General features: G+C 38.0%; 1 protein-coding gene across 1 annotated transcript; it reads right to left on the reverse strand.

The window, feature by feature from the left end:
- Positions 1-16: 16 nt before the first annotated feature.
- Positions 17-10,405, reverse strand: LOC101887661 (membrane metallo-endopeptidase-like 1). Its single transcript, XM_020039957.2, has 3 exons — positions 10,259-10,405; positions 3,599-4,773; positions 17-1,055 (listed from the first exon to the last, which is right to left on the reverse strand). Exons 2-3 carry the CDS (start codon positions 4,751-4,753, stop codon positions 189-191), a joined length of 2,022 nt encoding a protein of 673 aa, XP_019895516.2. The 5' UTR covers positions 4,754-4,773; positions 10,259-10,405; the 3' UTR covers positions 17-188.
- Positions 10,406-13,583: the final 3,178 nt, after the last annotated feature.

The following is a 13,583-nucleotide window of genomic DNA, read 5'->3' on the forward strand; positions in this document are numbered from 1 at the left end:
TTATTTAATTCTTTGGTAAAAATTCGGTGGGATGTACCAAAATACAGGTTATTCTTATATTAGCCCGAAATAGGTTGAAGATATATGGGAGCTATATATAAATCTGATCCGATTATCACCTTGGGCCAAATAAATATTGTTTGCAAAATTTCATCTCAATCGAATGATAAATGCGACCTGTATTTTGTTCAAAAGAATACATGGACGGACGGACAGACGGCTTCTTTGTAAGACGAACACCAAAGTTGGGCCGATCCCAAGAAGAACAGCTGTTCCGGCGATAAATCTAGGCCGGGCATTCGTTCCTCTTTGTCTCCTTCCTTCTTGGTCTCCTTTAAGTAACGACGATAGGCCATAAAAGCCATTCTTAGGCCACCGGCATCGGCAATATTTTCATCTTTTGTTAAATTACCATTGATTTTGCGGTTGATTTCCGGTATTGAATAATTCTGATAATTTTCAACATAACATTGGGAACGTTCCTCAAACACCTTTCCCGATTTGCTGGTCCACCAATTATTATTGTTGCCATTAGCATCATAGTTGGAACCAAGTGTATCGAAGCCATGAGTAAATTCATGGCCCACCAGATATCCTAGAGTGCCATATTTCAAGGCAATGGGCCATGTCTTATGGAAAGCAGGTGGATGCAGAACACCAGCCATAACATAGATGGCATTATCGATCACATAATAGAAGGAATTCACCTGCATGCCCAGAAGCATATCCAAACATTTGGTATCAATATCGAGTTCTTCATAGTGCAATCCATTATAACGTTTCATTGATTGGTCAAATTTGTGCATATTCAAATTGTTAAGATCGTAATTGTCTTCTTCATATTTAAGATTTTTCAATTCAGCCAGAAGAAGTTTGGTCATGTTTGTATCTTCAAAACGTCCAATGTATTCTGCGATAGCTGCTTCTTTTCGCAGAGCTGCTTCTCTTGTAGCCTCATCTAACCAATCGGCTTCCGCCAGTATGCTCTGTAAACTTTGTCGAACATCTTTGATAATTTTCTCAATATCACTTCGTAGATCATGGTTGAAGAATGTCTAAAAGATATTAAAATATATATATGGAGAGTAAATGTTATTCTGTATTTTAATTGTTGGATTGATATACAGGTTGAGATAAAAACTGCAACAAAGTTAAAAGCCATAATTTTTATATATTTTTTTTAAATAGAACAGTGTTTGGCTTGCTTGTTTGGGATACCATAGTATTTTGTTGTTGCAAAATCGTCAGGCAAAATCCCATTATTGTTGTTTTTATAAAAACAACATTTTGTTTATGAGTGGAGAACGATGGTAATGTTTACCAGGGGGTAAGGCAGGGAATACCTAGGTTTCGGAAAGAGCCACCAATCCTCATCAGTTCCCTTGTTTCTTGTCTGGGATATTCTCCCCAGAAGTTATTTTAAAAATAACTTCTATGACAAAAAACATTTTTTACCCAAGTGACGAGATCGTAAGCTCAATAGAAGAGGAACAAAAGAATTATATAAAACTAAAATTCTTTTGGAAAATCTTCTAAATCTTACAACCGCACTTATAAACATTTACATCTTTCTCCACTTTGTTATGCTTTCGTTCAACCTGAACGAAGTAACATAACCATGTAAGTTCGTTTTGTCTGTTACAACAAAAACCCCTTCGTCGACCGTGCCTGTGTCTATTAATAGAACAGTGTTTGGCTTGCTTGTTTGGGATACCATAGTATTTTGTTGTTGCAAAATCGTCAGGCAAAATCCCATTATTGTTGTTTTTATAAAAACAACATTTTGTTTATGAGTGGAGAACGATGGTAATGTTTACCAGGGGGTAAGGCAGGGAATACCTAGGTTTCGGAAAGAGCCACCAATCCTCATCAGTTCCCTTGTTTCTTGTCTGCCTTACCCCCTGGTAAACATTACCATCGTTCCCTGCCTTACCCCCTGGTAAACATTACCATCGTTCTCCACTCATAAACAAAATGTTGTTTTTATAAAAACAACAATAATGGGATTTTGCCTGACGATTTTGCAACAACAAAATACTATGGTATCCCAAACACAGACAAGAAACAAGGGAACTGATGAGGATTGGTGGCTCTTTCCGAAACCTAGGTATTCCCTGCCTTACCCCCTGGTAAACATTACCATCGTTCTCCACTCATAAACAAAATGTTGTTTTTATAAAAACAACAATAATGGGATTTTGCCTGACGATTTTGCAACAACAAAATTTTTTTTAAATTTTATTGAATGAAAGTAAAAAATGTCGGAAATATCATCAAATTTTAGAATAAGTTTAGATTTGTTCGAATTGGTCACCTTTGGCACGAATTATGGCCTTCAAACGGCCAATGAAACCGTCACATGCTATCCGAATGTTGCATTTTGGTATTTTTGTGCCAACCTTGCTTTCCAAAATACTCTGGACACAATAGTCCATTTGTCTGGTATCCGGAAATTTTAGTGGCCATTATGCGCTGGAAATAAAGCGAGGAACCTCATTTTGTTACCATTCTTTGGTGACGCGTGCTGCGTGCGATGGTGCGGAGTCCTGTTGGAATGTCCAAGGTCTGCGGCCAAAATATTTGCGTGCCCAAGGCTTTAATATACCCTCTGATGCCACCGTCGATTAATACGAGCGGAGATCGACCATCGGCTGTTATGGCGGCCCACACCATCACCATGACCGGCGCTTGAGTTCTGGTGGCCAACCGAAGGTGCACATTTTCAGCGGACCTCTTTGGCAAGTAAACACGATAATTTTGTTTGTTTACAAACTGTTGGAAAACGAATGTTTTCTCACCGGATAAAACCAAATTCGGCAGTTCACCACTTTCGGGCAAGCGAAGCAACTCTTCAGCTCTTTTTAGTCTATTTATTTCTGTTGCGGTGTAAGTTCTTGTACTTTTTGGAATTTCAATGGCTTTACCCCGAGCTCATTTTTCAATATTTGCCGAATGGAATATTGCGTTATGTTCAGCTTACGAGCCATTTTTCGGCCACTGCGACGGGGGTTTTCTCATCGGAGAAAACAAAATGCGGCAGTTCACCACTTTCGGCCAAGCGAAGCAACTCTTTAGCTCTTTTGAGTCTATTTTCTTTTTGTTGTGGTGTAAGTTCTTGCACTTTTTGGAATTTCAGTGGCTTTACCCCGAGCTCATTTTTCAATATTTGCCGAATGGAATATTGCGATATGTTCAGCTCACGAGTCATTTTTCGTCCATTGCGACGCGGGTTTCGATCAAGTCGCTTCCTTACTTTTCGAACCATTTCTGCTGATGTTGCTGTTTTCTTCCGTCCACTTCCTTGACGTTTGCCGAGACACAAAATATTTATTCACATTTAAATGCTGGAGTGCTCTAACGATAGCCACTTGTGGTTTTCCAGTCAAATATAAAGAAATCACACTATCACGCTTGAATTCCATCACGAATAACTCTTTTTGCTGGAAAATTCTCACCAAAATGCTTTTGTACGCTTGTAAACAATATAATGAACTATCACTGGAATAATTTTAACAGCTGTCGGACGAGTGCTTTAGAAATGACAGTGGTCTGAAGTTGTTTGCAGTTTTTACCTCACCCTGTTCACTTCCATACTCACCTTCATATACAAGTGATCAAAGAAAAAACTCATTGTTTGCCTTACATGGGACGTGCAATAATCCTTCTGAAATTTTACATCCTTTAAACGGGCATCTATGTGATAGAGGAATTTCAGTGCCAGATAATTGGCCACAGCTTCCTTATGTTCCGAACAGATCTTATCCAAATGATGATATAAATAAAGACATGGTGCTGTAATTACATCTTGCAATTCAGATTTTCCCATCCAGGATATTTCATAGTGGGTCAGCCATTGCTGATCGGCTGCATGGACGACATCTTCGTCCAATTTGTCCGATAAGATACGACATTTGTAATCGTCCTCCTCAAATTTCTCGACAACATCTAAGACAGCCCGTAGAAATTTAAATATTTCACTGATAATAGATGTCCGTCTCTTTGCCAGTTCCACCCCATACACGGCCAATATGTCATTCATGATCTGCCAATTTATTTTATAGGCATTCGATGAACTATTCTTAATATTATCATAGTGTAGTTCAATGTCAAAACCGAATTTGGGTATTTGAAAAAACGGGGCGAATGGAAACTTATCCATAATACCCTCTTTAATTAAACTGCCTAAACCGTAATTGCTCATATGAGAACTCATATTGAGCCAACTGAATTCTGAGGCATTCCATTCACTTTGGGCAGCTGGAAAGCCACCAATGTTTTTAATGACCTTCAAATACTCGGTGGATTTTTTCATGGGGTATATCTCGCTATGTACGCAATTATTGTAGAATTGTTGGGCGGTTTTAAACTCCCTTGAATATTCTGGAGCGATATTATCGATGTGAGGCCATGCCAACATAACTTCAACCAAATCATCCAACTTGTAGCTGACATCATGCAGATTGTTGCGTTTGTGTTCCGCTTGACGAGGCTCTATAGTATTTTTCCAATTCCCACAGGCATATTCGTAAAAGTCATCACATGGATCTATGGAATGGATCATATACGTCAACATATTTGCAGCATACTGTTGCCGATGCTCTTTGTCTCTGTGGTCGTCGTTAATAGAGTTTGCATTATTGTCGTGCAGGATTTCAAATTTGTTAGCTGTGGAAGTTGACGTTGACATTGGCTTCGTTAGACCCAAAACTAAGATTCCCATAAAGATGAGTGGACCTAATAGATTCCTATCCATTGTTGTTGTCTTGAATATCCCTAAAAGAGCAGACGGTTTACATAAAGGTTTAAAAGTTAAGTAATTATTAAACCATTTCCAATTTGAATTGTGGTAAAAATAATGTGAGGGACTTGAGCAGCTATAGTTATATCTGCACTGATTTTCACCTAATTTGAAGTACTTTCTTCAAGGCTGAAGTGGGTCGGGTGTGCCGAAATACATTTTATTTGGATGAATACTACACGGATCGGATCAGATCGGAAGAAGATATACAGGGTGAGATGAAAAAACTGCTACCAAACTCAGACTGCTGTCATTTCTAATCCACTCGTCCGACAGCTGTTAAAATTATTCCAATGACGGCTCATTATATTGTTTACAAGCGCACAAAAGCATTTTGGTAAGAATTTTCCAGAAAAAAAGAAATTCGTGATGGAATCCCAGCGTGATAGTTCTTTTTCTTTATATTTGGCTGAAAAACCACAAGTGGCTACCGATAGAGCACTCCAGCATTTAAATTTGAATAAATCTCTTGTGTCTCGTACCATCGCTCGTTACCGTGATTCTGGTAGCGTAGCCTGACGTCAAGAAAGTTAACGGAAGAAAACGGCAACATCAGCAGAAATGGTTCGAATAGCAAAGAAGCGACTTGATCGAAAGCCTCGTCGCAATGGCCGAAAAATGGCTCGTGAGCTGAACATATCGCAATATTCCATTCGGCAAATATTGAAAAATGAGCTCGGGGTAAAGCCATTGAAATTCCAAAAAGTGCAAGAACTTACACCGCAACAGAAAGATAATAAATTCAAAAGAGCTAAAGAGTTGCTTCGCTTGGCCGAAAGTGGTGAACTGCCGAATTTGGTTTATTCCGCTGAGAAAACATTCGTTGTCCAGCAGTTTGTAACCAAACAAAATGATCGTGTTTACTTGCCAAAGAGGTCCGCTGAAAATGTGCACCTTCGGATGGCCACCAGAACTCAAGCGCCAGCCATGGTGATGGTGTGGGCCGCCACAACAGCCGATGGTCGCTCTACGTTCGTATTAATCGAACGTGGCATCAGAATAAATGCCGAATATTATAGCGAAAATATTCTGGAGGGTGTATTAAAGTCATGGGAACGTAAACTTTATGGTCGCAGACCTTGGACATTCCAACAGGACTCAGCACCATCGCACTCAGCACGCGTCACCCAAGAATGGTTACAAAATGAGGTTCCTCGCTTCATTTCCAGCTCACAATGGCTATCAAAATCTCCGGATACCAATCCGGAGTATTTTGGAAAGCAAGGTTGGCACTAAAAAATACCAAAGTGTCGATCACCTCAAGCAAGCGCTTCGCAACATTTGGACAGCGTGTGACGGATTCATGGCCGTTTGAAGGCCATAATTCATGCTAAAGGTGACCAATCTAAACTTATTCTAAAATTTGATTCTATTTCCGACATTTTTTGCTTTCATTCAATAAAATTAAAAAAAAAAATGTAAAAAATTACGGCGTTTGACTTTGATGCAGTTTTTATACCCTACAACACTATGTGTTGGGGGTATTATAAGATTGATTGAGCCAAAAATTATGTAACACCTCGAAATATTGATTTCCCACATAGGAAAGTATATATGGATCTTCCTAGCTCGCCGAGCTGAGTCGATCTAGCTATGTATGTCCGTCCGTCCGTCTGTCCGTCTGTCCATGTTAATTTGTAACCACTCTACAGGTCGCAATTATGGCCCGATCCTTACAAAATTTTGCACGAAGGTGGGGTTAGGGTCAGAATAGAACCCTATTTCTTTTGCAGATGATCGCCAAATGTTTAGGGGTTGAAATGGACCAAATACTGAAAAAATGTCGGATTTTGCAGTAGCAATACAGGTCGCAATTATAGACCAATCGACGCGGAATTTCGCATGTAGCTAGAGTTAAGGGCGGGGAAGAAGCCTACCAATTTGGGTGGTCATCGGATAATATTTAGCGGGTAAAATAGAGCATATCTTTTGTGTTGAAAAAATTCAACATTTTTCATTAAACCGCGAATATTTTAAATCCCGGCGAAATCACAAAGCCATGACAAGGTTACTTCTGATCTTTACATTGATGTTAACATCCAAGAAATCAGATATATGTGCTATATATATGTTTATCAAAGAAGATATGCTTGAAAAATCTCTTATATGTCGAGAACGGCTGAACTGATTTGGACAGTTCTCATTAATTCAGAATGGCCTCTTGGCAGGAAAGAAAAAACGTCTAAAAAAATCGCATAAAAATATCTCTCTAAAGATGAAAATATTGATTTTTTAAAATTTTCTCATATTTTTTCAATTTTTGTCATATTTTTGGCATATTTTCATTTTGAATTAAACATTTGGTAATATTTCTATAGCTAACAAAACTAAGTAGTTAGGATATCAGGGTGTCATATACAGATCGCATTTATGGCCCAATCCTTACGAAATTTTGCATGGGGATCAGATGAGGGTCAGAATAGACGCCTACTTTTTTTAGAGATGATCGCCATATATTTAGGGGTTGAAATGGACCAAAAAAACTGCAAAATTGTCAGCAGGTCGTAATTATTGTCCGATTCTCTGGCACATTTGAATGGGGGTTACCGGGCATTGCAAAAGCCAAGCAGTTTTGGATGGGCATCCAAAAATATTCAATGTGTGAAGGAGTTTGCCAACTTTTGTAGACAAAATACGAAAATGTCCATTCCAGTGACTCTTTGGAGAATTCACAAATACAGGAAAGACGCACTTCTGACTATTTCGTTAACGCTGATTTCGTGGAAGAATATACTCAAATGTCTGTATCTCATATAGATGCGTTTCAGTCAAAAACCAATAAAATGTTAATCTTTTGCCACTTCTCAGAGATTATAGGTCTTTGGGAAATATTGGTTCCAGATCTAGGAAGACCATTTGCGTGCAACATCTACCAATAAATTGGAAATGAGCAAATTAGTTTAAGTTGCTATTATTCGAAAATTAGAGAACGGAACCTGATGGTTTTCTTTTATTATTTGTCACAATATCTTGTGGAATTCTTTCGAGTATCTCGCCTATATACACTGTATCGTTTATTATAGTGTTGTAGGGTATTCAACGGTCGGCCCCGCTCGACTGTAGCCTTTGCTTACTTGTTTAATCTCACCCTGTAAATATCGGACTAAGCGTTAATTTTTGGAAAATTTTGACTAGTTTCGCAAGTTATGAGGGATATAAGTATTGAAAATTGTAACCCCTTGTGGGGGAGGTAACAGAAGGGGTTATCATGGTTATTAAACATATTTTCTGTAAAAATGTTGACCTTTTGTGTCGGAGGTACCAGAAATAGTGAACCGATATTGCTCATCTCGGAACTCGATCTAGGTTGGACAACAATATTACGATGTACCATGTCAGCCAGACAGACGGACGGCCGTCCTTAGATCGACTCCAAATGTCTTGAAAGGGATTTGGTCCAAATAAACCTAGGGTCTAAAACCGTCATTTCGGTGAGGCACGTTTTGGCCGTATCAATTATATATAACATCTCTATACAGGGTGAGATAAAAAAATTGCAACAAAGTCAAACGAAATATTTTTTTTTTAATGAGAGCAACAAATTTCGGAAATAGCATCATTTGTTCGAATTGGTCACCTTTGACACGAATTATGGCCTTCAAACGGTCAATGAAACCGTCAGACGCTGCCCGAATGTTGCTCTGCGGTATTTTGGCCCATTCCCGGCGAAGCGCTTGTTTGAGGTGATCGACACTTTGGTACTTTTTAGTGCCAACCTTGCATTTCAAAATACTCCAGACAAAATAGTCCAACGGATTGGTATCCGGAGATTATGGTGGCCGCTGTCCGCTGGAAATGAAGCGAGTGCTAAGTCCTGTTGGAATGTCCAAGGTCTGAGGCCAAAATGTTTGCATGCCCATGGCTTTAATACACCCTCCAGAATATTTTCACGATAATATTCGACCACGGTCGATTAATACGAGCGGAGAGCGATCATCGGCTGTTATGGCGGCCCACACCATCACCATGGCCGGCGCTTGAGTTCTGGTGGCCAACCGAATGTGCACATTTTCAGCTGACTTCTTTGGTAAGTAAACACGATCATTTTGTTTGTTTACAAGTTACTGGACAACGAAAGTTTTCTCATCGGAGTAAACCAAATTCAGCAGTTCACCAATTTCTGTTGCGGTGTAAGTTCTTGCACTTTTTGGAATTTCAATGGCTTTATTCCGAGCTCATTTTTCAATATTTGCCGATGGAATTCTGCGATATGTTCATCTCACGAGCCATTTTTCGGTCACTGCGACGCGGGTTTGATCAAGTGGCTGCTTCATTTTCGAACCATTTCTGCTGATATTTCTGTTTTCTTCCCTTCATTTCCTTGACGTTGGGCTACGCTACCAGTAGCACGGTAACGAGCGATGGTACGAGACACAAAAGATTTATTCACATTTAAATGCTGGAGTGCTCTAACGATAGCCACCTGTGGTTTTCCAGCCAAATATAAAGAAATCACACTACCACGCTTGAATTCCATCACGAATAATTTTTATATCTGGAAAATTCTCACCAAAATGCTTTTGTATGTAAACAATATAATGAGCTGTCACTGGAATAATTTTAACAGCTGTCGGAAGAGTGGCTTAGAAATGACAGCAGTATGAAGTTGGTTGCAGTTTTTTCATCTCACCCGATTTCACATTTCTTGTGCACCAAATGGCATAGATTTTTTTGGGGAAAATCAGTAAAATGAGTAATATTCTCTCAATCCAATTGTGATAATACCCGTGGTGCGATGGATGTGATGTATGTGTTTAGTATTGGGAATTGGGTTCAAACATTTTTTATGCCCTCCTTTGATACAACCGAAATGTGTCTCATCGAAATAATGTTGTTAGACCTAAGGAACAAATCCGTTTCAGCCCAGTTGGATTCGATATAGCGATGTCCGTCCGTCCGTCTGTCTAGCTGGTGCGCACGATAACTCTCGAAGGGAGTACCGATTTGGTACAAACTTGGTACATCGTAATATTATAATCAAACTTAGTTCGAGGGGGAAGAGGGGGGAGCTCGCCACCTCTATTTTGGCTATTTTTCGATGTGAACTTTCAAAAAGCCAATACACGTCTTTCTATTTTAGCTTTACTTTCATAATCTGCCAGATTTTCTCTTCGTAATTATTTTTGTGTTGCACAATGTTATGTATGTCTAGTGATAAGAGAACAAAAAAGTGATGTCAGCAAATTTGGGAATTCCAAATGTTTTGAAATATTTGGCTATGACCATAAGTTGCAATTAACGCCAGAGATAAGAATTTTTATGATATTTGTTTTCATCAAATGCCTCCGTTTTGTTGGATTTTACAATTTACTCTTACATCTATTTTTTATGAATTTTGAAAAATTTTGAATTGGAAATGGTGTAGACAGGCATTTTCACTGATATATTTGACACATTTTTTAACTCCACAAATCTCTAAGAACTACAAGCATATGCACAGGGGTTTCGTATGAATCTTACTTTGTTCTCATTGATTGTTTTGTTGTTATTGATGTTGGCATTAACTTCTATTTTTCGATCCTATTTCTATTATATATGTTCCTCTCTTCGATTTTTCTTAGATTGTTTTTTTTTTGTTTCTTTCTACGTTTGTCTCGTATGTTTCACTGCAGCGTTGAATGGCTACTGATATACCTAAATTAATCTTTCTAATTTCACGACTCTGTATCAATTTCAATGCAAACAAAGAAATCGAAGAAAAAACACTTGTTTCAATCTCATTTTCAACGTTCTCACAGTTCAACGTTTCAAAATTATTGCCCTTACAGATCGCACAGCAATAATGCTATAACATTTTGTACTTTCTAATAATTTTCTGAAATTTCGACTCAACTCTAGGTGAGGCGTTTCTGTTTCCTGCCAGTACGAGTTCTATGATTTTTCCAGGTTATGCAAAATTTGATTAACTTTCCGAATCCTTACGTTAGCATGTACTCTTATGTCGAGTTATAGGATACTTGCTGAAGTCCCTCGCATTTAGTACTACTGGCATCTTTGTAGTACCTAATAAAAAGGCCAACTTTTTGACTAGAATTGTACAAAAACATGTTACCAACTTTAGACAAATCTATATTCCAAATTTGTGAATTATAACTCTAACTCTTCAGTAATTGGTACCTCTTAGTTCTAAATTTCAAAACCTATACAGGGTGAGATAAAAAACTGCAACAAAGTCAAACGCCATTTTTTTAAATACTATTGAATGAAAACAAAAAATGGCGGAAATAGCATCAAATTTTAGAATAAATTTAGATTTTTTCGAATTGGTCACCTTTGGCACGAATTATGGCTTTCAAACGGCCAATGAAACCGTCACACGCTGCCCGAATATTGCTCTGCAGTATTTTGGCCCATTCCCGGCGAAGCGCTTGCTTGAGGTGATCGACACTTTCGTATTTTTAGTGCCAACCTTGCATTTCAAAATACTCCAGACAAAATAATCCAAAGGATTGGTATCCGGAGATTATGGTGGCCACTGTGCACTGAAAATGAAGCGAGTGCTAAGTCCTGTTGGAATGTCCAAGGTCTGCGGCCAAAATGCTTGCGTGCCCAAGACTTTAACACACCCTTCAGAATATTTTCTTGATAATATTCGGCATTTATTCTGATGCCACGGTCGATTAATACGAGCGGAGAGCGACAATCGGCTGTTATGGCGGCCCACACCATCACCATGGCGATTGAGTTCTGGTGGCCAACCGAGGGTGCACATTTTCAGCTGACCACTTTGGCAAGTAATTTTGTTTGTTTACAAACTGCTGGACAACGAGTGTTTTCTGATCGGAGAAAACCAAATTCGTCAGTTCACCACTTTCGGCCAAGCTTTTTTGAGTCTATATTCTTTCTGTTGCAGTGCATATTCTTGCACTTTTTATACTATCCACCATACTATGGAGGGTATATTCACTTGGTCTTTCCGTTTGTATCTCCTCGAAATCCTCATGTCAGACAAAACAAAGTATATATATATTCTTGATCAGCCTAAAATTCTAAGTCGATTTAGCGATTTGCGTCTGTTCGTCAGTCTGTTATAATCACGCTATCTTTCGAACGAATTGAGATAGAAGGCTAAAATTTTGCACACATATTTATTTAAGTTCATAAATGGGTCATGTAGGTCCACATTTTCATATAGCCCCCATATAACGGTAAATCCCGATATTCGGTATTTTGATGGTTTTAGCGACATTATTCACCGGAATTGTTTCAAATTTGGTATTTGAAGTTTAAAATGGATACTCTTCGGATACCTCCCAACATTCGGTATTTTGAGTAGTTTCAAATTACCAGAGTAGTTTCAAATTACGTATTTAGAGTTAGTAATGGGTACTACAAGCAATTACTGAAGATTCTCGCTTCTATACTTTTTGAATCATTCCATCCACTTCTTTGACGTCGGGCTACGCTACCAGTATCACTGTAATGAACGATGATACGGGACACAAAAGATTTATTCACATTTAAATGATGGAGTGCTCTAACGATAGCCACATGTGATTTTCCAGCCAATTATAAAGAAATCAAACTATCACGCTTGAATTCCATCACGAATATTTTTTTTCTCGAAAATTCTCACCTAAACTTGTAAACAATGTAATGTGCTGTCACTGGAATAATTTTTAAAGCTGTTGGACGAGTGGCTTAGAAAAGACAGCAGTCCTAAGTTGGTTGCAGTTTTTTCATCTCACCATGAATATATATATATATATATTCGGTATTATAATCATTTTAGTTAAAGTTTTTAATGAAACTTTTTTGTATTTGATATCTACAGTTTGTAATAGGTTTTACCTCGGATGACAGATAATTGTACGTATAGGTCCGACATTTCAAATAGCTCCTATATGCCTCTCGATATTGGGGATTTAACCACATTTTCGGGTGGAATAGTTTAAAGTGCGCTACTTAAAGTTTGTAATGTTTTCTATCTGCTTTGTTATAACATTGTCTATGTAAGCTTACGTTTTGCTATATCCCCTAGTTCATAATAGGTTTCTTAATCGGTGTCAAGCTATTGCCTATATTGGTCCAAGAGTATCGTATACCGGTACTCACCGAAATTCGGTATTTTGGTCCTATATTTACATAATATATTTCCACGGTGCTTAGGATTTAGAAAATTGTAGCAAATTGCTTCCTCTTTGGTATGGCCCTCATATAATGGTTTGACCCACTTTATTGTATTTTAAAAATAATGGTGGAGGGTATTGAAAGTTCGGCCCGATTGAACTTAATTTTTTTTTACTTGTTTTTACAGCTTCAATACATCAGTGTATTACAAACATTTGCAGTGAAAACAATTTACAATATTCTGCCCATTTAGTGTTGTAGAGTTTCCGGCAATCGCTAATTTTCATCACTTGATTTTGTTGACTTGTTCACCTTATCAATTACTTTTAGCTCTCCAAGGCATATGAAAAAAATAATCTGGATTTGAGAGACTTAATGTGTACTATCGATGCTTAAGTCTCAGAGAGTATAGCTTAGATAGGTCGCGTTTTGTTTCCGAAAAAAATACTATTTTTAAGCGGCTTAAAATAATTTGAGTTAATAACTATTTAGCTTTTCCGAAAGTGTGCTCTTCCATAGTATTGTTCTTGAACTCTGGACAAATGTACATTATATTTATAGGTGTGTTAGTATAGACACAACGTCGATTCATTCACAAGTGTTCCATGTGACATTTTTGTCATCTATATCTATAAAAGAGGAAAATATTTGTATGTTTGTTTGTAATTTATGGACTCGAAAACCGCTGAACAGATTTTCCTGTAAATTTGCATGT

The sequence above is a fragment of the Musca domestica genome, unplaced genomic scaffold, assembly GCF_030504385.1.
Source record: "Musca domestica strain aabys unplaced genomic scaffold, Musca_domestica.polishedcontigs.V.1.1 42, whole genome shotgun sequence".
Classification (NCBI taxonomy): domain Eukaryota; kingdom Metazoa; phylum Arthropoda; class Insecta; order Diptera; family Muscidae; genus Musca; species Musca domestica.